The 26,304-nt window shown below is 35.3% G+C and overlaps 3 protein-coding genes across 6 annotated transcripts in view; 1 reads left to right on the forward strand and 2 right to left on the reverse strand.

The window, feature by feature from the left end:
* The window catches only part of LOC120631336 (eukaryotic translation initiation factor 5), a 40,461-nt gene extending 35,023 nt beyond the window's left edge, over positions 1-5,438 (reverse strand). For 2 of the 3 annotated variants that reach the window (XM_039900828.1, XM_039900830.1), the window contains exons 1-2: positions 5,221-5,438; positions 4,894-5,018 (exon numbers count right to left, since the gene is read on the reverse strand). The gene's annotated coding sequence lies outside the window, so the exon portion shown is untranslated. Of the gene's footprint in view, positions 1-4,893; positions 5,019-5,131 lie in introns of all 3 variants that reach the window. The other variant, XM_039900829.1, reaches the window with a different exon arrangement.
* Positions 5,439-7,069: 1,631 nt separating this feature from the next.
* On the forward strand, positions 7,070-18,632 carry LOC120631346 (mitochondrial import inner membrane translocase subunit TIM44). Its single transcript, XM_039900859.1, has 7 exons — positions 7,070-7,229; positions 7,316-7,411; positions 7,810-8,113; positions 9,477-9,583; positions 10,759-10,848; positions 15,892-16,014; positions 17,998-18,632. Exons 1-7 carry the CDS (start codon positions 7,227-7,229, stop codon positions 18,583-18,585), a joined length of 1,311 nt encoding a protein of 436 aa, XP_039756793.1. The 5' UTR covers positions 7,070-7,226; the 3' UTR covers positions 18,586-18,632.
* Positions 18,633-21,529: 2,897 nt separating this feature from the next.
* LOC120631347 (echinoderm microtubule-associated protein-like 2) overlaps positions 21,530-26,304 on the reverse strand; it is a 91,660-nt gene continuing 86,885 nt past the window's right edge. For both annotated transcript variants that reach the window (XM_039900861.1, XM_039900860.1), the window contains 4 exons: positions 24,567-24,654; positions 23,751-23,895; positions 23,229-23,310; positions 21,530-22,205 (listed from right to left, as the gene is read on the reverse strand). In XM_039900861.1, coding sequence (XP_039756795.1) covers positions 22,080-22,205; positions 23,229-23,310; positions 23,751-23,895; positions 24,567-24,654 — 441 coding nt within the window. In that variant the 3' untranslated portion in view covers positions 21,530-22,079. The remainder of the gene's footprint in view (positions 22,206-23,228; positions 23,311-23,750; positions 23,896-24,566; positions 24,655-26,304) is intronic.

The raw sequence follows: 26,304 nt of genomic DNA on the forward strand, positions 1-26,304 counted from the left end.
CCTGAGGTTCTTTATTAAGCTTCATGGGCCTGTAATGACACCGCCAACTGGGCCTAGTTCGTTTTAGACTGGAACACAGCAATGATACTTGGCGGCAGATATAAGCAGGGTACTTCCCCGCTGTACAAAGAGCTTAAAACCCTATCCAGAATTAGTCAAGAATGGCTATCTTTTTAATTACCAGGGAACCTATCAGTAGTTTTTGTCCGGATTGGATGAATCCAATAGCTATAGTATAAAAGTTATCCCGAGAAATATGAACGACCTGGTATGATATTTATTTTTTAAACCATCTTCGAGGTTAACAATTTTCGGCCATGGTATCATAAAAGTAAGTTGCATATGAACTATACTTTAAGTTTAACCTCATGCAGGGAATGTGTCATTTTACCGGTCGCTCTGCATACATAAAAGAATTCCAAACTAATAATTCAAAGTTTGTCTAGTAAGAAACAGACTGAAGAATTTCGTTCTCACAGCAATCGCGAAACCGGACACACGTGGAATAATAATGTGTAGCAAAATAGTTGCAATACTGCACCCGGGCGCTCGAGGCGTGCCGAGCGGCATAGCATATAGACCGCTGCTGAATTTTAAGTAGAGTACAAATGCTATGCCTAGCCTTTTGGGTAAGACATCGGCTTCCCTTACGGGGGTGGTTGACGACCTCCCTGGTCCAACGGTGAGCGCTGTGAATTTAAGTGGGAGGCCCCAGATTCGATTCCTGGCAGAGGGAATTTGGGATTTAACAATTTCTGAATTTTCTCTGGTCTGAGAGGCTTTTGCCGTGGCTAGTTACCACCCTAACGACAAAGACGTGCCGCTAAGCGATTTCTAAAAAAGTTAGAGTGACGCGGACGAAGTCTCGTGCAACCGTAAGAGGTAAAATTATGCAGAAGAATTAAATACGAGCTGTTACAAAAAGCTCTTAATAATCCACAAAGCTGTACAACTAAGAATATTCTGGCAATTATAGAGGTAAAGCCCATGTTACTACGGTACCGAGTAGAAGCTATAATAGAATTTCCGCCGTATAAGGACGTGGGAGTAATCCAATACAGCATTTGCGATACACGGCAAAATGGTTATCGATCCAGTGACCGCTTCAAGTAGGATCGGTAATAAAACTGTACTGTGGAACAAAGGCCGGCCATGGCAATAGCGAGCGCCCCGGGAACTTTACAATACCGAGATTGTACTAACTCGTATAAAAAAATCTTAGCATCATCCTCAGACTTTTAAAGGCCAATGCCACCTTTCTCTTAGGACAGGGATGGCGACCCTCTACGGGAGAGCTTCCTGTAGATTTTTTAATAACACCAGTAGTCTACAATTCATTGCTGGACTAGGCATCTCTCAACGGTTGTCTATAACCAACAAGCTGGGAAGAAGGGTTTGTGATCGCAGTAGATAGCAGTAATAGCACAGTATAGACGTACCTATGTTACTTTTTTTTTTTCTTTCACTACAAGTTAGCCCTTAACTGCAATCTCACCTGGTGGTAAGTGATGATGCAGTCTAAGACGATAGCGGGCTAAGCTGTTAGGGAGTAAGGTAGTCATATTCCGAATCGGTTTCTACGCAACATCGCACCGAAACACTAATCGCTTAGCGACACGTCTTTGTCGGTAGGGTGGTACCTAACTGGTAACTAGCCAGACAAAATTCAGAAATTATAAATTCCCCCATCGCGCCTGCCGGTATCGAACCTGGGACCTCCTACTGCGCTTGCCGTTGCGCCAGCGAGGTTGTCAAAGTTATTATATCTAATTACTTTTTGAATAAAACCTTTTCGCAAAATAGGTAGGTCTATTATTGCAATTTGCAAATAACCACTTGTATAAAAAGAAAGAAAATATCATAGAAGTATAATGAAGGTCTCACATCATCAAATGTGCAAGTAAGCTATATGGAAAACATAAATAGATAATTATCAATGGTATGCTACCAACTACTTAGTACGTACGAGTCCTGGCATAGTGAGTTAAATATAAAAATGTATGATACGTTTTTTTACAGTAATGCCTAGTTGCCTAGAAGCGGTGATAACGCAGTGGGTAGAAACTCGACTTCACTAACGTGGGGTCGAGTTCGAATCCCAGCACGCACCTTTAACTTTTATATGTTATGTACGTTTTAAGTAATTAAAACTCATCACTTGCTTTGACTGTGAAGGGAAACATCGTGAGGAAACCTGAATGCCTGGGCATGCATGAAAGTATGTGAAGTCCACCAATCCGCACTGGGCCAGAGTTGGGGACTACGGCCTTAACCCCTTCACATTGTGGGAGGAGGCGCTTTAGTACGACGGTAATGGAACGATATGATGAAATTTACCTACCTATAGATAAATAATTGATCGAAGTAATTTCTCACTTTAAGTAAACATTATTTCAATTTTACGCGTGTACCCAGCAGCTGGTTCACTTTTGAACATTTTACTCAATAAACTTGTAATCATGTGCTCGTACGCGTATTTCGGGTCGATATTAAGTTTATTCTTATTTATTCATTCATAAGATCTACCAGCAACGCATTGTAACAACAAAAAGACAGAGTAAGAAAAAAATTGTCTGTTCAGTGCTAGTAAAGTTCGCTTAGTTTTGAAATGTCAAACATGTAGAGACCCAGGATATATCTGCTGATAATAATTGATAACTAATACAAAAAAGATATTTGGGTAATTTATCAACAATTTGTGGTCGGTCAAGAAATGATATCTTTGAGGAAATGTCAAGTGTTACAACTGGCATGGTGTAATATTTATTACTAGACGTTAAGATATTGGGTAATAGGCTTGGCTTGAGGCGATATTGTATAATACATCAACTGCTTTATATAATTACAAGTCAAATATAATAATATCCACTATTAGAATACCTATCGGTTTTGACAATTGCCCTGGCGCAATATCCTTTGGCTTTATTAGTGGGAAGTTCCTAGTTTGCTCATAAGTCTGCCCAGGCAGGGGCATTATGTAAGTTTAAAATTACTAGTCTGGTCTGGTGGGACGTTTTGGCTAGTTACCAGCAAACCCACAAAGACGTGCTGAGCTAGCGTTCCGGTACGAAATGTCCTAGAAAACCGATTTTGATTGCCCTACAGGAAGTGCAACAACAACAACAGATGTTGACTTAACAATTATTCATTGTTAAGTCAAAATCTCCTGAGGTTGCTCCGGTTTCGGAGCGTAACTTGCGTAGATCCTCGGCAATGTATGCCCTGCCGAGGATCTGTTTGGTGTGGAGTATACGGATTGAAGTAATTATAAATTACACGATACAGATTCTCCTGCTGTTCGCGGAGTATAGCAAATTAAGCTTAATTTTCATAATATATTACGGATTTCCGCAAAGTAACGCCTGCTTCTATCCAACTGTTCTTTTAGTGGTTTTTTACATCAAACCAAGAAAGCGAATGTTTCCTGGGTTTAAAAATATCCTATGTCAATAATTATTACAACTTTATTTTTCTTATTAAACTCTTGTTTCTTTTTACGTTAAAATATCACTCTGACGAGGGCTAGACAACGGTATCCTATTTGGGAGGATGTCAGCATGTGGGCTGTGACGTCCACTGCACTTAAGTACAACAATTTCACTAATAGCCAAAGTGATTGTATCCTGTGTCTTTACAAATTAAATATCCATCTACCTAGTTATCAAGCTTTTGTACTCTGAAGGGCGGCAAAGGGACCCTATCACTTTCCTCTATCTGTCAGTCTATGTGACTGTTAGTAGGCTGTATCTCATGCATAGATAGAAAATTGCAATATTCATAGTTCAAGTGTGTCTATTGCTGCTAACAACAAATAATAATAATTTCTTTGGTGGGGGCTTTAGGTGCGGCTTGTTATCACCCTTCCAACAATAAATACTTATAATATACAGATAAACACCCAGACACTGAAAAACAATCATATTCACAACACAAACATTTTCCAGCTGTGGGAATCCCCATGGCCTTGGACTCACAGCAGCTGCCCACTGCACCATGCAGCTGTCAAAGCCATACCCCCCTTCTTAGTTACTTTTCTAGCAGATTGCATAGTTATCAACCTTCATATTTTAAAAAACAGATAATTTTGTAGTGATATTTGAGTACTTATATTTTGCATGACAACAGTTCATGGTTTGCAATTGTCATGTTGTAGATTAGGCAGACTTGATGTTCTGTCAGTTTTTGGTTGTGTCGGAGGCTTTACATAAGTGTCAATGGGTCAGCTAGTGGTGTGATCAGGAGCTGCAGTCATGGCCTCCACCTGACCTGACTTGAGCAAACTAACAGATTTAAACGCCAAAGTCTTAGAAAAAAAGAGTACTTCGAAGACAAAATGATAAGTTGTCTTATGTTAGATCTCCCTTATTTACTTTCTGGACTGCCACAATACAAATAAAGCAATAACTTTTGCAGGTGATTATTTCTTCTTGATAACAATCTAGTTAAGACTTTTTAAACAGATGCAATTTTGGAATTTACCTTCCTTTTTTAAAAAGACTGCATGGAATTGAAAAGCAATTAAATTTTCAATACATTATTAAAGTTTTAATTATTAATAAGTACTTCATACTTGGCATAGGATGACCAATAAGTAACAACATCTAATTAAACAATGATAAGCATTAATCTGATAGCTCTTAATGAACTGTTATTAATAGTTGAACTATCTTATGTTGTGAAATTCATATCTCATAAGCAAAACATGATAATATAATGGGTCTGCCATTTAACATATGTTGAAGAGTCTGTAGGTTTGCTGTTTCGTAAAAAAGGGGATATTACAGATCAAATATTTGAAAATATGGAAGATAACCTATAAGAAATCCACGACACGAGACCTGAAATAAAAGTGGAAAATGGAAGCAAAGTATTTAATTTCGGAACACGACTAACCTGTATATCTTGCTAAAGTCATATAAAATGGTAGCGCCCCACTGGACGAGAGCTCACAGATGGGATGAATTGTTGATCCTCCTTCGAAGCTGGCACCGTAGAAACACAACTAGCCGGCCACCAACCTGCCACAACACAACATTATCACGACCCAATAAACTCTACACTAAAACGTAACTTCCAATTTCAGCAAATAATTCGCTATTTTAACATATTCTTTATGCCGAAACGTACGCACCAGCTGGCGAAAACGTGGTATCTGACTACTAGCTATGCACATATATATGTAAATATGGACAGAAGATATTCGATATTGTTGACTAGTACCTTCCCCCTATGACGATGCGTTTGACACACTCTTTTCACGCAGCCTGAACGCTTTAATTGTATCACGACAATAATCGATCAGAACGAACATAAAATTAACACTATTTACTAAACGCGGACAAAATTAATATCAATAACGTAGCTAAATATGACGACAGAAAATAAATGAATAGCACACTTTCTTATGTTTCTGGAACTGATTCACACCGGAAGCGAGGGGTTTTTTGAACTCGAAAGCGAAACAACGAACATAACTTGTTTTAAGAAACATGGATTTTGGCTAAGGAAATATTGCATGTCTAATTTTTAAATAGCTATTTAGAAACAACAAATTTACGAATGTAAGGAATTTATATAGAGAAATTTAAAATTTGTAATGAATTGTTTTACAAATTTCTTACAGGAACCTTAAAAATCTTGTCTATGAACGTTGACCAGTTGATATTGACAATCATTTTTTTTCTTTAACGTGAGAATATGGAGGGTAGAGGTAAGGTAGTCCTTACCTCTACCTAAGTAGTTAATTATTGAGAATTTCAACAACTTACGTTGTACAAAATATTGTGATAAATATAACCTTACTTCCTTGTTTATTTTTCAAGCCTACTCTAACAATATTTATATTTGGCGCTTCTTTTAAGAGTTACCTTGATGCAAATGTGGCGCCATCCTAATTTAATACATTTTGACGACACTTTTTCATATACACAGATGATCCTCCTTACCTCTACCCTCCATACGTGAGAAGAAGTCTGTTATCCTACAAAAATGTGTGATCGTAAATAAGGACTATCTAACTTTGCATGACCGTTCCCATCTGCCACAGTTAATGTTCAATGCGATCAAACACGTTCCTAAAACTACCGCTAGAATCAAACTTTATCATTAATTATTTTATTGATTTCAAGTTTGCTGTGCAACGTTTTCGGAAATGTTTAAATATGTAATTATTTTATATTTTATCTTACAGCAATAAGAGTTTATGAATTTAGAGTTATTATTTATACACCTAACCTACACATTCAAAAAATTATATCCTACCTACACACTCCATACGACTAGTCTGCTCCATGTTATGCAGCTCCCTTATATTCATGATAATAATCTTTATGCACTAACTTTTCCAACAAGTTGCTAACTGGTTCTTTTCATACAAAAGTTGTTAACTGGTCCTTCTAATACAAAGCGCAAAATTTAATAACGACACTTGTTAACTCATCGCATATTTTGTACGTAGATAAAAGGTGGCTAGCGTTTAGCAACTATTGAAAAAGTTGCTGAATAGTGGAGCTGCACAAAAAGCATATTAAAAGAACTGATGTTATTCTCCAAATGTATGGTTGAAATAAAGGATAAGTGTCGATAGAAATTCGTTACGATCACGTATCATAGTTATGCTTTCGATGTGTAGTAATATGTTGGCTATCAGTAATAGTCCTTTGAAATACCTTTATCCTTGTCAATTTATTTTCTCGGGATAAAAAGTAGCCTACGTAATTCATTTGCTCTGTTATCCACTTGGCTCACTTCCAACGACAACCAATAAACCTGTTGAGCTGAAAACTAGAAACGAATTGGCCAACACCGAGCATTGAGGTTGAACCCATACAGGTTGGGACAGTTTAGTGGGCTTTTAGTGAATGAGTTCATGTGATAGGTGATTTCTTGCACCTCTAGGTTAATGTCGCATCATTTTTTGGTGGTACGGATTTTATACTTGAGGTTTAAAAAAATCCCGTTTTTTTTATTAATACTCTGTGGTGATTAAACGGGTTAATGCTTAAAAGTCTGTGGTCAATCTCTTATTCTCTAACCTTATAATCTGTATTCTTGATCTTGAATGTCAATCTTTTAGAAAAAAAATGGGCAAATGATTTAATGTCGATAAAAATAATAAAAACTAAAACCGATTTTTGTGTCAAAACAATAAAAAATTGCATTTATATTAGTGTAATAATATAAAAATCAAGTGCCTTATAATTTAGATTCTACGCGATCTAATAAATATGGTGAATATCGTTCAGTTTTACTGCTTAGAATAAGGTTATGTTGGGTTGAATTTGTTCGCTCCAATAACTTTATTTATCGATTTCAGCACGCATGTCGACAGTTAATTTACAATCCAGGTCGCTGGAAGTGTGCAGTGCAGATAAATTTAAAAGCTCCAGTACTTACAAGCAAACCTGAGCAGGTATAGTCGCTGATGTCTTTATGCATTTGAAAAAGTACTTAAACCTCGTTTTTAGTTACGAACAAGAACAGAATATTCGTGACTTATCAATTTACTACTTATTACTCAGCAATTTACACAACATTTCATTCAGTAAATCAAGTCAAATTGCAGTTTTATATTTTGTATTATAACTTTTCTTATTAGATTGTCTGAAATCTCTAAACTACTTATAAAGCTGTAAAGTTTGTTTGTTTGAATACTCAACACAATGAGCCAATCAAATGAACTAAAAGAGCAAATTTGCACAACAACATATTTTGTAGAATAGCAGATGAAAATTTATATTGCAAAAAATTCTCATCTAAAATTGTTTGTTGACAAAGTTACCAGGTTCCTAATAAATATTATTCTTCCAGTCAACATTACTAGAATGTCGCCATTACTCAGCACGGAAAGGCTTTTTCTCATCCATCATAGAAAATATAAAAGACGAGATGGCAAAGAACAAAGACATGAAGGAAAACATCAAGAAGTTCAGAGAAGAAGCCGAGAAACTAGAGAATTCAGAGGCTTTGCAGGCAGCGAGAAAAAAGTTCCATGCAGTTGAGTCTGAGGCCTCCAAGGGGTCAGAGGTGCTGAAGGAAACCTATGAGGGTATCAAGGGTAAAGTGGGTCATGTGCTGGAGGAGGCTAGCAAATCTGAGATTGCCAAAAAAGCAGGTAATTTTAACTAATAATATTATTAATTGTATTTTTCTGTTTTGTGAGAGATGAGAGTGGAGTAGCCTGCTTCCAAGCAGCCTTGTCGTTTAGGAATTCATCAATCGTGTAGTAACCACGATTCATTAAATGTGTTTTAATATATTGTTTAAACTTCAGCATTGAATAACCTGGATAGTACAGTTCCTTAATGATTTCATAATAGAAAGCTTGTTAACTTATGAGTCCTGCATTAATATTGGCATCTAATTGTAAGTATTGTTTAGTGTTAGGGCTTATCCTAACACATCACTGGTACTTATAAAGCATTCCTATATATATATGCACAGAATTAAGATTATACAGAAACTGTGAAAACAACTTATATTTAAGCATCGTAAACTACTTCACTCTAGAAAGGTTTCTCGAACAAACAGTTAATCACTTCCTACAATTTTGCAGTTGGGTGTAATTATGTTACCTCTAATAAAAAAGCAGGCATGTGGACAGTAACAGGGCATAAATTTGACAAATAATGATTCATTTGTAAAATTTCATAATATTTTCATCATCTGGGTTGCATTGTTCTTATTTTCCTTGTTGATTGGTCATATGACTATTTTAGTTGACATAACTGATACAGATGGTAAAGCATTTTGGCCTTAAGGGGAAGATGGCTTAAACTCTGGGACAATTTGGGCCAGGGCTAGTTGCAACACTTTCATCATAGATGTGCCACTAAACGATTAAGTGTTTAGGCATGATGTTGCATAGAAACTGATTAGGGTTATGGGTTTTAATAACTGCTGCACCTCTGACAGGTAAGCCCGCAACCATCTTGGACTGTGTTATTACTTACCACCAGATGATATTGCAAGTCAAGGGCTAACTTGTAGTAGAATAATTTAAAACCACTAGTCCAGTTATTCAGTTAAGGTAAATAGGCATTTACGAGTACCTTTCAGATCCTCTTGATCAGAGTTCATAGTGCAAAATGTACGAGCAAATATACATTAAAGAATTTGATGGATTGATCATAATTTACCATAATATCCTACATAGAAACTCTGTCTGTTATCATTTTGTATATAAACTTCTGAATGGATGTTGAAAAAGTTTGGCAAAAGAATAGATTGGGTGCTGGAGGAGTTCAAAGGATACTTTTTAGCCCGGGAAGAGATGGTTTCCCACAAAACGTGGATGAAATAACTAGTAACTAAACTATAAATTAAGAGAATTTTCTATAGTTTGCCAAAGTTACTTTAAATCCATCTTTAAGGTTAAGAACAAATCAATATTTAAAAAAATGAGATGTTAAAAATAAAAATAAAAAACCAGGTTATATATTTCTGCCCACTAATACTTACCTTATTTCAAATTTCAGGAAAAATAACAGAAGACTTGTCAAAGAGTGCCAAAGTCGCAGCAGAGAGTTTTGCAGATAAAAGTACCAAACTTGGACAGACTTCAGCCTTCAAAACTATTTCACAAGTAAATTATAATGTATCACCTTAACCATAACGTAAGAATTAAAATATCACATGATTCAACGCTGCACTGAGTCAATTTAGAATATATACATGCCAGGGTTGTAAGATTTGGAATAAGAACACCCGATGAGTCTTGTAATACTAAACAGCTCTTCAGACAAGGTTCTAGAACACACTTCAAATCATAGTCCTTGATTGCTTAAGTATCACATACATATGGGGTATTCCATTCCAAATTGAACCTTACCCCTTTAGATTTCGCTGAATTTTATTTATCTTTTTCTACTCGATGAAAGACTTTTTCAGATTTTTTTTATAATTTTTTATCCAACCCAAAAAAAGTTATGAAGCTTCAAAAAAATGGCTCTTTTATTTTGAAATAGCCATAACTCTCTCAAAAATTGACGTTTCGGGATGTATATTTTTTTCAAAATTTTTGTTTTTAATCGCTTCTATGAAATAATCGCGTTTTTTTGTATAAAATCGTTATTTTTTCGAAGTTCGTCGTCCTAAATTTTTTTTTTTCTCAAAAAAAACTTAAATCAATTCTACAATTATACCGTGTATCCTAGAGAGGGCCGATTTTTTTTCAATTTTTTTAATTTACTTAATTTAGCTATTTGAAAATAAAAGAGCCATTTTTTTGAAAGCTTCATAACTTTTTTTGGTTGGATGAAAAAATTTTAAAAAATCCTGAAAAACGTCTTTCATCATTCGTCATTCGTCTTTCTTTCAAGTAGAAAAAGATAAAAAAAATTCAGCGAAATCTAAAGGGGTAAGGTTCAAAAGTGGTCGATTTTGCATGGAATACCCCATATAAACACTTTACACATTACCTGTGTAGTGTTTCTTGGTGTGTATATGTACGTGATACTTAAGCGATCGAGTCGTTTTTTTATATTGCTTTTTGTTGCTATGGAAGAGTGAGGCTTCCTGACAAAGGTACTTGGACACTATGGGTCTCCATATCATAGGTTATTGACGCTATGAAATCATTTAATATGTAAGAAACGAAATATACGTTTTTTTTTTTAAAAACATTGACTACCATCATAGAATCGTAACTACCATTTAGTAGTAGCAACACAGAATTTGGTAGTAGTAGCACAGAATTTGGTAGTAGTAGCACAGATGAAGCTGCGGCCGGTTCCATGATACTTTATTCTTCATTTACAGGCCACAGAAGTTGTGAAACAGGAAATATCCCACCGAGGCCTGGAAGGCAGAGTGTACACATCACCAGCAGCGTTACGGAAACGAGTTGAGGTACTAAACATTCATAATTACAGCCTACTAATGTGTTATACCAGGCACAGGCCCCCTCTAATACAGGGGGAAGGGATTATCGCTTTGACCTGCCATACTGAACGCTGCTCCATGCGGTTCGGCGCAATAATCGGGAACGGCTGATAACACATACGTATAAGCACACGCACACATTACACACACCTAACACACTCACACACACATAAATATACAACGTGTAACGGAATTACGAAATATTTTTGAAGGGTGCATAAGTATACTTCATAAAGAGTCAGCCTGTATAAATATGAAATTAAAACAAGCATACTTATTTTTCCATACAATGGAATTGATAACATTTTAAGTGCTTACTTATGACAACCGACACGTGCATAGTACATACAATACGACGCGTACCTAATAGTGACAGGAGTCACATGATTTTGCATGTGATGTTACGGCTGTATATGATTTGTTTCATTAAAACTAAGGCGTTGATTTATTAAAAAAATTAGGTTTTCGGTTTCACAGATAAGTCTCAGATTTACACATATATTTTTTCATTATTCACGAATATTTTAAGTTGGTCTAAATTTCTACGGCACTTGTGACTACCACTCCTGTTGGCTTCATATTTTATTCTGCACCTTACTATAATGGAGTTTGTAAATGATTCATTTACTTTTTGACCAATAAAGACTGTTTATTTAAAAAAAAAAGTGTTAAAATTCCGCATGTCTGTTTATTCCTATCGCAACGGATGTTGCACTTTTACCATATATTTATTAATTAATATTTGTCACAACATACGATTTATATATATTTAGTGATTGGTAACTTAAATTTGGAACATCTTTCATAATATGTCAGTATCATAAAACACAGAAAAAATTGTTTATCCATTGTTACTCCACGTTTATTTGTAATGCCTTTTAAATTAGTAACTACCCACATTATAGCAGTGTGGTGAGTTGTATGTATCTCTCTCTCTTTCTCTCCTAACTTTGTATGTGATGATGATGATGGTGAAACTAACTTGAATGATCAAATTAAACAGTTAGAAGATTCCTTGACAACTGTCACTTCCAAATATGAGCTGTCACAAAAGCAGATCCATGAGCAAATCCAGGCAGCTGATGAGTTGTTAGCCCTAGGAACGTATAATATGGCTCGTTTTGAGTCTTTAACAAATAAATGTCAATGTACTCATGACATACCTATACCTAGTCAAGACTGTAGTAGTATATTCACTGACAATTTGGATATTTGCCCAGAGAGGTCTGGAAATGCAACACATGTTCCTGTATCCTTAAATTCTACATTATCCGCTAAACCTAAAAAACAAAGTATGATAATATCTGACAAAATAGGTAGAGGTTTAGGTCCTATTATGAATTGTTACCTAAACCACTCAGTGACTAATATATGTTCACCGGGGGCTAGTTTTGATTGTGTCATTAATAGCCTAAATGAAAAAAATCTAGATAGGCATACAAATGTTGTCTTATTGTTAGGGGACAGTTTAAATGTCAAAAAGCATCAGATTATAAGATGCATTGAAAAATTACTGCTTTTAAATAACGAAACTAAATGTAAGTTTGTAATGTGTGCCTTTCCTTATTGTGGCACACTAAACTCAAAACAAAATGAACATATTTATAAATTAAACTTATTAATCTATAATTTGACATACCGTCATAGCGACGCAATTTTTTATTTTGACATTAATAAATTCACGTCATCATTTGTAATGACAAGAGATAAATTGTATCTGCCTAAAAAGTGTAAGCAGCAGATAGCGTTTTTACTAGCTTATAATTTAAATGATACTGTTACAACTGTTGTAACAAAGTCTATTGACACTTTTACAAATTGTACTTCAAGTACTTCTATTTCTATTACTGACCCTAGTACTTGCGCTAGTACTATTAAGAAATTTTATAATGATTTAAACTAGTTAATAAGACAACGGAGGAGCTCTGCCATATGAACATTGTACACCAAAATATACAGAGCTTCACCGGCAAAGAATTAGAAATAGAGCTGTTTGTGGAGAAACTCAATGTACATATTCTGTGTATAACTGAGCACTGGCTCACTGGTACACAAGTAGCAGTAAACATCAATAACTTTATATTGTCAAGTGCTTTCTTCAGAAGGACTGCAATTCACGGTGGATCTTTAATTTTTGTACGTAATAATATAATTTGTAAAGAACGAAAAGACATAGTTGGTCTTTCTGTTGAACGCATTGCAGAACTGTCTTGTGTGGAGCTGGAGCGATTTATAATAGTGAGTGTATACCGACCCCCTTCAGGTGATTTTAGCGATTTTGAGAATGTCATGGAGGATGTACTAAAGCGTTTGTGTCTTTCTACTAAAAAAGTAATTGTATGTGGCGATTTCAATGTCGACATTTTACTAGAAAATGCAACAACTGCTAGATTGCTTAACTTATTTAAATGTTTTAATTTGTGTCACACTTTTAGTGAACCTACTAGAGTAACTGCAACTTCAGCATCCTGCTTAGATAATATTTTATTCAATTTTGACATTTTAGATAAAAGAATAATTAATAATTTAAGGTCAGATCATTGTGGTCAACTTATTACTGTTTTAAATATTATCAATAAAAGCAGACAAATTATAAAGTGTAGGCCAATAACTAAGACTAAATTAATGCGATTCAAACGTGAAATTACTGCGAAAATCCCTGGTATTGCGTGCGAACATTTTCATCCGGACTGTCTTTATAGTGCACTATTTAATACTATAAACAACGAATTTAATAGAGTATTCAACTTTAAGCACATCAATGTCAGTAATAAATTAAAATTTAGTGACTGGGCTACTGTAGGTATATATAAAAGTAGGGAGAAGTTGTATGAGCTGTATGATGAAAAACAATTTAATCATACTCCAACTTTCGTAGAACACGTAAAAAAATACTCTAAAATATTTAAGAATGTTTGCACTAATGCGAAATCGCTACACATTAAATATAGTATAATGAAATCTGATAACAAAATACAAACAACCTGGAAAATAGTTAACTACGAGTCAGGAAAAACTAAATCTCGTGATGTGGATTTTGAACTTATTGTTGAGAACACTCTGTCTGACAGGGAGGTTGCTAATACTTTCGAAAACTTCTTTCAGAATGTTCCCATTTTGTTAACAGATTCTCTAAGCTCTTCACCAATAGCAGCTCCGCGTATATTGAGAGATAATGTTAAAGAGTGCAATGTTTTATTTAATTTTAAACATATATCTGCAATAGATATTGTAAAGAATTTCAGGTTATTAAAGTTGAAAAAAACCGGTGATCTGTGGGGTATGTCGGTGATGGTCATTTCTAACATTATTGACGTTATTGCCCCTTATCTAGCCGTAATTTTTAATGAATGTGTTGATATGGGTATTTTTCCGAACCTAATGAAATGTAGTAAATTAATACCCCTTTTTAAATCCGGTCATAAAAATGACCTTAACAATTACAGGCCTATTTCAATCTTGCCAACTCTTACTAAGGTCTTTGAAAAAATTATACTTTATCAACTTTTAAATCATTTTAATGTAAATAACTTACTTCATCCGGAGCAGTACGGCTTCACTAAAGGTCGTAGTACAACGGATGCAGGCGCAAGACTCATAAAGCATATTTACGATGCCTGGGAACGTTCGCAGAATGCCATTGGTGTTTTCTGTGATCTGTCCAAAGCATTCGATTGCGTTGAACGCAAAACGTTGTTATTAAAACTAAGCCACTATGGCATCAAAAACGTTGCACTCAATTTAATTGCCTCTTATCTTAGTGATAGAGTTCAAAGGGTATGCGTAAAAGACATAAAGTCTAAGGGATCATCTGCCTTAATGGGTGTCCCACAAGGCTCAATTTTGGGTCCTTTATTGTTTCTGGTGTATATAAATGATCTGCCACACCATGTCAGGGGCACTTGTGAGATTGTACTGTTCGCAGATGATACTATATCTATTGATGATATATAATCGCTCATTTTTAAGACTGATAGAAACAAAGATAATTTTGACGACGTAAACCGTGCTTTGTCACATGTGTCAGACTGGTTTACTGTTAATAACTTACTTTTAAATGCAAAAAAAACCAAGTGTTTGGAATTGGTTTTGCCTAACGTAAAAAAAATTGATAAAAACATCATAATAAATGGAGAAACACTTAAAATAGAAAACTCCACTGTTTTTCTAGGAGTGACCTTAGATTGTAAGCTACAGTGGGGTACCCATATAGAAAGCCTAGCGAGTAAACTCAGCTCAGCTGCATATGCAATCAGGAAAATTAGACAGCTTACCGATGTTGAAACAGCTAGGCTTGTTTATTTCGCATACTTTCACAGTATTATGTCCTATGGGATCTTGCTGTGGGGAAAAGCTGCAGATATTGAAAGTATATTTATACTACAGAAAAGAGCCGTACGATCAATATATAAACTTGGATCACGCGAATCGCTTCGTGAAAAATTTAAACAAATAGGTATTCTTACAGTAGCTTCGCAATACATTTATAATAATATAGTCTTTGTGAGGCAAAATATTACTCTTTATAAATCAAAAGCTGAAATTAACAATCGACTTACCAGAAACGGTCATAAATTAGTGATATCTGCATATCGTCTGCGAAAGGTGCAGAACTCCTTTGTGGGGTTGAGTATACGCTTTTACAACATGATTCCTAAGGAAATTCTTGACCTACCAATGCATACATTTAAAAAATGTGTAAAAACGCATCTAGTACAGCGAGGTTACTATACATTTGATGAATTCCTCAATGACAAGGTAGAATGGAAGCAGCCAGCCTCGCTCTCATCTCCCGCAAGATAGCAAAATGATTGTAAATGTTGATGTTGGAAAAGAGCAACTACTGAGTTTCTTGCCGGCTCTTCTCGGTAGAATCTGCTTTCCGAAACGGTGGTAGAGTCACACAAACATGCATACTTGACGTTTCAAAAGTGCTTATAAAGTAGGCCTACTTGAAATAAATGAATTTGAATTTGAATTTGAATTTTAACCAGTTTTGTCTTCCTCCAGGTAGCGGAAGACGAGCGCACCTTCGCCCCGGACACGGAGACGTTGGGTGTGGAGCTGCACAAAGATTCCAAGTTCTACCAACAGTGGGAGGAGTTCAAGAACAACAATCAGTATGTCAACAAGGTATATCTTTCTCTTGTAACTTATGAAACTGGTCTATAAATTTTTCTTACCATGTCTGTAAGCAATGTTTTTGTGAAAAGTATATAGCTGCACCTATGTGATATCGTAAGTACAGTTATAACTATAGTCGTAAAAATGTAATAGGCCCGTTTTGACATTTGTCATCGCGACGTAACTTGTTATGGAACCATAAGACTCTGTACTCGATACTCACGATAAATCAATTCAAGTTTGTATCAGTACTTGATTGATATTTTTATGTATTGTAAAGTGTTCGTTCGTTCAAAGTATTCCTTTAACTTCACAACCAATACGCGTGACTGGCTGTTGATTATACGTCCACTTTTCAACATGTTGAAACAGAGTTAGTACTATATAACAACAAACACAAAAATCGAGTCAAATCACTATGTTTAAATTAATGTCCAAAATAGAAGAGCCATAGTTAACGTAATAGTAAACAATATATATCAAACTTAAACGAGCGCACAGTCATTTTTACAAGATGAGGAACGAAAAACTGCGCAGTGCGCGCGGGGACGCTTCAGTCATGTGCCGCTTGGTCAGATACATCATCTCAGACTCATTATTTAGAACCCATTTTGAGAACCAAGCTCATTCCTTGCAGTAAAGATAACAACACAACGTTTCGCAACAATTATAAATTGCATGCTACTATGAAGTAAGCGCAAACAGAATACTCGCGATATATTCTTTCATATTATTTAACGTCGCAAAAAAATTTACGTATTTTTTAAAACACTGTATGTAATTGATTTTTATTTTTTTGTTTCTTTCAGTTTCGTTCCAAGTTACATTCTATGGTCTTGCACAAATGTCAAAACGGGCCTATTACATTTTTCCGACTATAGTTAGGAGTCAGATGCCACCATGGCCAAATTAGGACTTTTTAACTTAATCTATTCAAATATTTGTGGGTCATAGTAAACCTTGTTTTTATATATGCGGACCCCAGCGTCATCTGTCGGGCTGATTTGTGCATCTAAACCATCCAGGGTGCCACCCAAAAGCATACCAAAAAATTCACTGAAATCGGTCCAGCCGTTTAGGAGGAGTTCAGTGACATACACACGCACACATGAAATATATATATAAAGATATGTATAAATAAAAAAAATTGCGGCTACGTCGGCCACTTGTTGAGCCTCGTTTCCATAATTCTACGTTCTTGATTTGTTTTCGGGGTCACCAATTGTAGCGTATTCAGATTCCTTGAGGTAGGTAAAGTAAACTCACGATGGTTGGTAATTGAGTATTATTCGGGCTACGATATTCCCATAGCCGCATGATAATTATGTATTATTTATTTATTTAAATAAATAATGGTCTAGTAACTCGCTTCGACTCGCTTCATCTACTTGGGCATGCCACTTATCAGTATAAAAATGTGTGTCAGTGGTAACCCCTTTGTGACCCTATAGCCTATATATTTTATGTAGGCTATAGGGTCCTTCCAAGCACTTCACCCTGAAGATGTAGTGACTGCAGTATCACTGAATCAGTTTAAGACTAGACTGGACAAACATCAAAAAGACTAAGAGCATAAGAAATAATATAGACTCATCCGCGAAAGCTGCTTAGTCTATTATATAATAATAATAAACCGGTTAATGATAAAATAGATATATTATAAATCGGAAGAGGGAAAATGATAGAGAGGAAAAAAGTGCGCAAGAAGACAGCCAATAATGGTATTTTTGGGTCAAATAAAACGAAAGATTGTTAAAGGTATTTTATAGAGAGGTGAAAGAGAAGTCTATGAGTAGAAAAGGTTAAAGTGTAGCTTGAGTTTGGATCTTAAGTTAAAGACGAAATCATAAAAATATTGTATTTATTTATTAATAGTTTCTAAACAGTTTTATTTATGAATACACTAAAAAGATTGTTTATATAAGACAAGTGAAAACAATGGACTATGCATACAAATTTTTGTTTATGCTTTGTGTCTCATATTTATTTCAGGTACTAGATTGGAAAATAAAATACGAGGAATCAGACAACCCTGTGTTCAGAGCATCTAGATTTTTCACAGAAAAAGTTGGCAGCGTATTCGGCAACCTATTCGAGAAGACAGAACTGTCCAAAACCGTCACGGAAATATGTAAGATCGACCCAAACTTTACCTCGCAGAAGTTCCTCGAAGATTGTGCGAATGATATAATTCCGAACATTCTGGAAGCGATGGTGCGAGGCGATATGGACATATTGAAGGACTGGTGCTACGAAGGTGTTTTCAACATCTTATCAACTCCAATGAAACAGTGCAAGCAGCTAGGTTACAGACTCGATTCAAAGATATTGGATATAGAAAATATTGAGCTAGTTATGGGAAAGATGATGGACCAGGGTCCCGTGCTAGTCATAACGTTCCAATCCCAGCAAATTATGTGTGTGAGAGATGCGAAGAACAACGTTATAGAGGGTGATCCAAATAAAGTGATGCGAGTCAACTACGTTTGGGTTCTGTGCAGAGACCCGCAGGAGTTGAACCCCAAAGCCGCGTGGAGGTTGTTGGAGCTGTCTGCGAATAGTGTGGAACAGTTGATATAGGTGAACTGTGTAGTTGTATAGAATAAATAAATCGTTTCCTTGTTAAATGGATTATTTTATTCCACTACAAGTTAGCCCTTGACTGCAATATCACCTGCTGGTAAAATGATGCAGTCTAAGATTTTTTTTAATAAACGATAAGCAAAGCTAATACCCGATCAGGGGTATGCCCCCTATATATACCCCTGATCGGTTTCTACGCTACATCGTACTGGAATGCTAGATCGTTTGGCGGCACGTCTTTGTCAGTGGGGTAGTAACTAACCACGCCCGAGGCCTCTTACCAAACTAGATCAGTATGAAATAAAATATTGGTTTTCAATAAACATCGTTTTTATTAGAGGCACATTCCAATGGACGGTCGCAGCCGCCGTACACATCCTATATACAAACACCTACATCATTAGTGCTTATCTAAAATGACAGTTAAAATTAACGTGAACGTACAAATGAACTATGAATCCGTGACTAGGTTACTAATAAAAACTTAAAACATGCTTACAACTAAGGAATGTTGCCATTAAAAATTATAAATTATTAATAATGTAACTGCCCGCATTTTCTTCTTCATCTTTAGTTTAACACAAATCACAAACCTAAACAAAACTAAATTGACAGCTCTAGGGCCGTCATTTTCGCAACGTTCGCAATGGAAAAGGACAGCATTAATTTTTTATTTGTCTGTCCAATTTTGTTGTTCGCAAATTAATGTACAACTTAATTGGCATCAATCTCTTAACTAAACAAAATTCTCTACTGGTCTGGTCTGAAAATACAAGTCTTTTTTACAAAATCTCGAGATTTTTATAACCAGCTTTAGTTTCAGCCAAAATTTAGTTTAGTTTTATAATCTGTCTTAAACTTAATTAGAAATATTTTTCTTTTGATTAACCAAACTTGATAAAGACGAAAGCGTGGACATACATTGTTACAAATTTAATGTAATTTAAATAAGTAACTTTGTTTATGAAAAAATATAGATTCAATAAATTATAGTTAGTAAGTATTTTGTGCGAGATAAAATAACACGATTTGTCAATTATGTTGATGTGCGGAGATAGAAGCACACTAACTCTGAGTCTTAATTCTCTAATTTATTCTAATCGTAAAACTTAACGGCTATTAACAATTAGTGCCGTGAGTAAAGAGTTACGTGTCAAAAATGATGTTAGAAAAAGCGTAGAGAATCAGTCATAAGTATTTAATTTTGGGCAGTTTATTAAATGCATACCCCATATTCAAGGTCGTTGGGGTTGCAAACCTCCCAAATGCCTTGACCAACATACTGCAAAAACTGAGGAAATCATCTTTCTCTCATAAACAAAGTCAAATAATACAAGCCTACAATAATAATTGCTTAATTCGTAATCTAATTTAAAAACATTTGATCAGCTCGGCTTACTAAATAAATAATACAGGTTAAAATGTGCCACATACTTTGAAGATTCAACTAAAAATACGTTTAAAAATAGCTTAAAAAGCTAGACATTATTCACAGTGTTACAAGTGTAAAAAGTACTAAAATATTATTTTAGTGTTGCCACAATATATATAGTAAATTATTTAAGCAAAATTCGACGGATTGCGTATTCTATATTTTATACCTCGTTCAGACCCTTTTGTATCACAACCACACAATCCAGCAGAAATAAACATGCACAACTTAAAATAAAAAAATAGTAAAGACTTAATTAAATAGGTGATAGGATAAGGATTATATCAAATATTGTGTTAGCAATAAATAGCTCAATATACATTTTTATTAAAGTGGTCTAACCCATATCCGTGGTGTTTTTGTATAGTAGTAAATACTAGGTGAAGCTCATTTTTCGTGCAGTAATATTTGATTAGGCCTACTTATTTAATATTTTAATAAACCAGACGCAGAAAGATCAATCTGCGAATGAAGAAAAATTTAATAACCTGTTTTTATTCTGTTAAGACCACTCTCATTTTGAGTGCGTTTTAAGGTTTATCATAGGAGCACCACTATATAATCTCCTTGAACAAGAAATAAACATGTGTTATGATTTTTTTGTATAGTGTATGGTTTTTTTTATATTTTTAATTAAGACTATTATGGAAAGTCTTCATTCAAAAGAATCACGGACGTAAAAAAATTGAAACTGATTTGATGGACTCCAAAACAATACTGTTATGAAGTCAATTGCCTAAGATTTGTGTTATGCATGTTCATTAAAGAACCCAACTAACAAATTTGCAAGTATTTATAATATAACTTAAAACACAATAAAAAGGTAAACATATATTATAGAACTTGATTGTCTATTATTCTCAAATCGCAACACACAATTTGATACATTGATTAACATTTGACAGTACTTGTCTAAATATCATGCGCGGTTAATGCCATAGAGAATAAATCCAGTTTATGTTACACAAAACAAAAAGGTACCTACTGAGTACTGACCAAAATTAAAAAAAAAAACGTTTGTACTAACAAACTAAAATATTTTGTACACTAAATTGTACAAACTTTTTTCGAGCAACCATTAAACTCGGGTTTCTGCATTTATAAACGCAATATATATCATACTATTATCGCAATATATATTATATCGCCCCATCCCTCGGTGACGCTGTTGTAAGCGTTTAACACGGCTAGCGTGGGCAGGAGTCATTTTTCTCCCCGGGAAAGGATAAAGTTTTATCTTCTCTCACAGCTATATAAACTCTCCGAGCATAGGTCCAAATAATAGGAGTGTAATTAACTAATTACGGGTATTGTTGGCAGGAACCTCACTCTGGAGCCCTGACCGCCGTTTGTTTAGGCATTCAAAAGCCCCGCAATCGGAGAAGTGGATGTTTTTTTTTTAATTTTTATTAGAGTTGCTTTTAATTATATAATTTAGCATTGATAGGTATTAAAAAAATGCAAATCAATAAATGCAAATCAATAATAACGGGGGTAAACTTCTCCTATTCTCTGTTAGTTTCATCCCGGGGATATAATCGGGGGAGATATAATTATTTTTGTCTCCTGCCTATGCTAGCCGGGCAAGGGGCCCAAGTCTGCTATTGCAATTGCGTCTATGGTCGACCAACGACAAAAGTGGTAATGAAAAAGATATACCTAATATTATAACAACGTTCATTATTTATTATCTGACTAAGCTCCTGCCACCCTGTGTCCATCAAACTGAGGCGTAGGTGTGAATCCTCATTTATAATTACACCGGCAACCACGCCCTTCAGACCGAAACTCAGCAATTCTGCTTGGCGGCAGAAATAAGCATTGCTGTTGTACTACCCGGGGAAAGCTTTGACACAAAAAGCTTTTTTACTACATATAATAACAGACTTGGGGCCCCGTACGACTAGCGTGTGCACCACGAGAAAGTTATGTCTACCTGCTATCTCGTCTATCGCTTTAGATTTTTTTTTTCTAAAGCGATAGACGAGATAGCAGGTGGACGATAGAGATAATTATGTCGTGGCACGCATGCTTCTGAAAATTAAAAAGAAAAGTGCGTCTAGTCGACCAGCCACTGAAGCAACGCAGCGTCGTTGCCGCCGGCGGACAGCAGGCGAGTGTCGTCGGGCAGGAAGCGCACACATGTCACGTGCGACGAGTGCCCGCCGTACGCCTGGCACAGCGACTGCGGGGTTAAACCACATCTTTAATACCTCATGACCTCTATTAGTACCTCTGGGCTGGCGTGCACTTAATACATGCTCAAAAGCACTGCCTACTGTATTTTTTTTTATATTACTCGTATTTATGAAGGATCTTCTTGCCTGAGCTCTCCCCATCCGAGACACCAAATTTGATATACGGATCACCTACTCTAGAACTATTATAAGTGTTTTAGTAATTTAAATGTTAGTGTTTTGAAAAGTCGTACTACAGCTTCGCCACGTACAGCGCACAAAAAGGATTCAATCGATTGGAGACAGAAACAAAGTGACAATTGTCCAGTGGTGATAGAGGTCAGTGAAGTTCACTGAAATATATTATCATCGATTCGACAACCATATAAATCAGAGCCATCTGTTAGAATACTCACAATAATTAACTTCGGTGATGCAAACCGGAAGCCTCTTGTAAAACTACTTTCTGCTACTGTACCGTTATTTATTTATGCTCTTTATTTTTACACCAGAATAAGTTAAGAACGTCAAAAGATAAAGAGACACTTAAAGTTACAAAAGGTGGCCTTATCGAATGTGTGCCTGGTCGATATATACGTATGTACGGACGTAGAGAAGACGACCTTGCCTCGGACAATGCTGAAAACTGTCGCGCTTAGTTCAATAAAAAGTTTTTCTATTTTGTTCTTACGGTATTATTAATAAATAGGAATATCAATAATAAAGACAAGTTAAAGGAACTTTTAAATGAAAAATATTAGTACATAAACGAAAGTTACATAAGACTCTCATAACACTTTTCATCACGCGAAGTGTCCGGTACCTATTTATAGTAAAGGATCCAACGTCATTATATTCTGAATCCATACTAAAACATCGAGCATAACATCTTATCGAAAAAAAATCTATCACTACGGCATGGCACTTTGATATAAAATGCCACATCTTGCTGCGGGTGTACGCCGCAGTGGCGCCTTCTAAGCGAAAAGACTTTACATGTATTGGAAACTTATTAAAAGCACAATAATTACCTTTGGTTGCGTGACGGGATAAGCGTATAGTTTGACTTTGCCGAAATCGTCGCCCGTCGCCGCCAGCCGACTGTCGTGGGATCTGAAATAAATTCATAGCATTAAGTTCATTATTTTAGGGGCCTGAAAAGAATGCTCGATTAATAAAACTATTAATTATTTAACAATGGCCCATCTACACTATTACATCACAGAATAATTAAAAACCAAACTAAATCAAAAAAAAACTTTCATTAAATATTAATATTAAATATTTTTTTTGTAAAATACGTAGAGTTTAATATACAGCTAAATCTTTAGTACCCATAACACAAGCTACGCTTACTTTGGGCTAGATGGCGATGTGTGTATTGCCGTAGTATAAAATAAAATAAAATAAAATAAAATAGCCTTTAATTCCAAAACGTCATTTCATACACACTAACATTTATACTTTGAAATTTAATAAACATTAATATATTAACTGCCGTAGTTTATTTATTATTAATTATTATTATTAAATATTATGTAGTTGGTAGTCACCTGGCGCAAGAGTTGATGTCCGTGCCGTCGGCGTTCTCCGGCCACACGCCCACCGTGTGGAAGGTGATGGGGCACGTGGTGGTGGCCCACGCCACGTCCCGCAGCGATGTCGGCGACGGCACTTGGCGGCAAGTGGTCGCGTTCCCTGCAAGGCATCATCATCATAAGCCAGTGTATAAGACGTGGGTTAACTTACGTCAATTTGCAGTGCAGTGGGTGGAATGTGGATTAACGACCTTTTTTATTTCACTCAAACAATGAAATATTAAAGGTAGCTCATTAGAAATGTTCAACTGGATCTATTTAAAATTGTACTGAATACCTTCAACATTTTACTTTAAATGCCACGAGTAATTTCCTTGAGTAGTCCTTCATTATTAAGAAGCAATTCTCTATTTATGCCGTATTGATTACCTTTCAAAAATAAACTTGCAGTGCAATACACTAGACTGCACAAAATAACCAATTCATTTAAAGGAAATTGTATACAATCTAACAATAAATTACCGGTTAATATCTTGGGGATGTCTCTAAACAAGTTCAAAGTTTGTATTAAGCGAAAGCTTATAGAATAGTAAAAAGGATTATAGGTGTGTCAATAATTTTACAGTATAAATAAGGCCTAGCAACGTCCCAAAGCAAAAAAATTATAAATAAATAAGTTTGCTGCGATTAATAAATTCTTACGTTACATAATGCTTTACTTATTAGTACCTCTATTATTCGTATTTTAGATTTAAACAAATCTGTCTTCTGACAATCTTTTTTAAGTTATTAGGTTTACCAGTTGAATAAAAAAAGCATGGAAATACTTACAAAACAGAAGTTCGTAGTCTCCGGAATTGCTCCTTATGTACTGGCTGTCCTCCGACCAGTCCAAGTGCGTGATGAAGCTTGAGTGGCCCTGCAACACACACGTGTCAAGATTCTACTGTAACTAAAGCAAGACAAAAGATAAAGAATGAAACAAAAGTTTTCTTGCATAAACCAAGCATGTCTGTTAAACAATCCCTAGCATTGAGTTCGCCTTTTTCTTCTCGTGAAATACAATTTAAAAAATAATAAATTAACAGTTAAAAGACCCCTTATTGTGTTCATTATTCTACTAGTCTTTTATTTGTCATCAATTTTGAGGGAGTTGTGAAAAAAGTATGTAATCCGCCATCTTGGACCGATTTTCATCAAACAGCTGAGAACAATCCCGACTAATTAACTTTTGAAACAAAATAAAAATCGGTTCATCCATTCCGGAAATACGATGCTAGGTTAAAATGAAATATAATCCATTTGCATATAATTTTATTACAGAATGTCCCCAAATCTTACCAAACACTATCTTGTATGGACCTTTTCTTTACTTAAGCTTAAACGACATCTTGAGACGTAAGATAGTTTTCGAGGTCGGATTGCAATGTTTGGAGCGAACTGGATATGATACGTAACAGACAATAACGTCAATGGCATTTAATTCATTCTTTATCTTACTTAACATATGTATTTACATTATTTCAAAGTAAAATTAACATTGATTTTGATGCAGGTTTATAGTTTAATACATACATACATTTTATTATTAAAGACAGTTTTAGAAAAAAACTATATCGACTCCTACTGACAGAAAACACACTGTTTATTAAACTATTTCACCAATTTGGGTTTTCCTGTTATATGGGAAATTCATATTCTAAACAATCACCATCATATAAACCCATTATAGGCCCACTACAGGGCACGAGGCTCCTCCCACAATGAGAAGGGTTCCGTAGTTCAGCCGTAGCGGATTGGTAGACTCCACACGGCTTTGAGAACATTAAGCAATATATAGAACTCTCAGGCATGCAGGTTTCCTCACGATGTTTTCCTCCAGCGTTTAAGCAAGTTATATTGTGTTGTTGCACATAACTAAGAAAAGTTAGCTGTGGTTTGAACTCGCCCCCCGTAAGTGTAGCCGAAGTCTTAAACACTAAGCTATCACTGTTTCTTAACAATAAAATTAATAATGTATTAGTTAAACTACGCTAATAATTGGAAAGCTTCTACTTTACAATGATGAAAGCGTATAGTCTACACTTCAAGAATGGTTATAATTTACAGGGTAATTATTTAGTTGGAAAGCTTTTTTCAGTACTCTAAACGGTAGGTATTTATATTAGAAATCCTCTAAAGGAAAAGGGTTTATTTGGTAAAAATTAAGCTATTTTAAATGAGTCAAATTTATATTTGCGGTTAATTTTGTACTTACACTAAACGCTTATATAATTTTGGCACTTAAAAATGTATCAATACTATCAATGCGGAAGTGTGTATGTTAGTTTGTCCATTCTTTACGTCCTAACTTAGTAAGCAATCTACTGGATTTTTGGCATCGTTAGTTATGGGACGGAGAGTAATATGGGCTACTTTTTATATTATTGGTACTTTGATAAAGTATTAAATAAAAGTATTAGGTAGAAGCCTGACGCAGGCGTTTGCGGAATTCCATGATATATTATGAAATTAAGCCTAATTTGCTATACACCGCGAAAAGCAGGAGAATCTGTGCGGAGTTATTTAT

Source organism: Pararge aegeria, chromosome 18 (genome assembly GCF_905163445.1).
Source record: "Pararge aegeria chromosome 18, ilParAegt1.1, whole genome shotgun sequence".
Lineage (NCBI taxonomy): Eukaryota > Metazoa > Arthropoda > Insecta > Lepidoptera > Nymphalidae > Pararge > Pararge aegeria.

Coding starts and splice junctions, on each gene's coding strand:
- LOC120631346 (XM_039900859.1), top strand. Junction 8,114..9,476: donor TGAGATTGCCAAAAAAGCAG/GTAATTTTAACT, acceptor TTCAAATTTCAG/GAAAAATAACAGAAGACTTG. Junction 9,584..10,758: donor CCTTCAAAACTATTTCACAA/GTAAATTATAAT, acceptor CTTCATTTACAG/GCCACAGAAGTTGTGAAACA.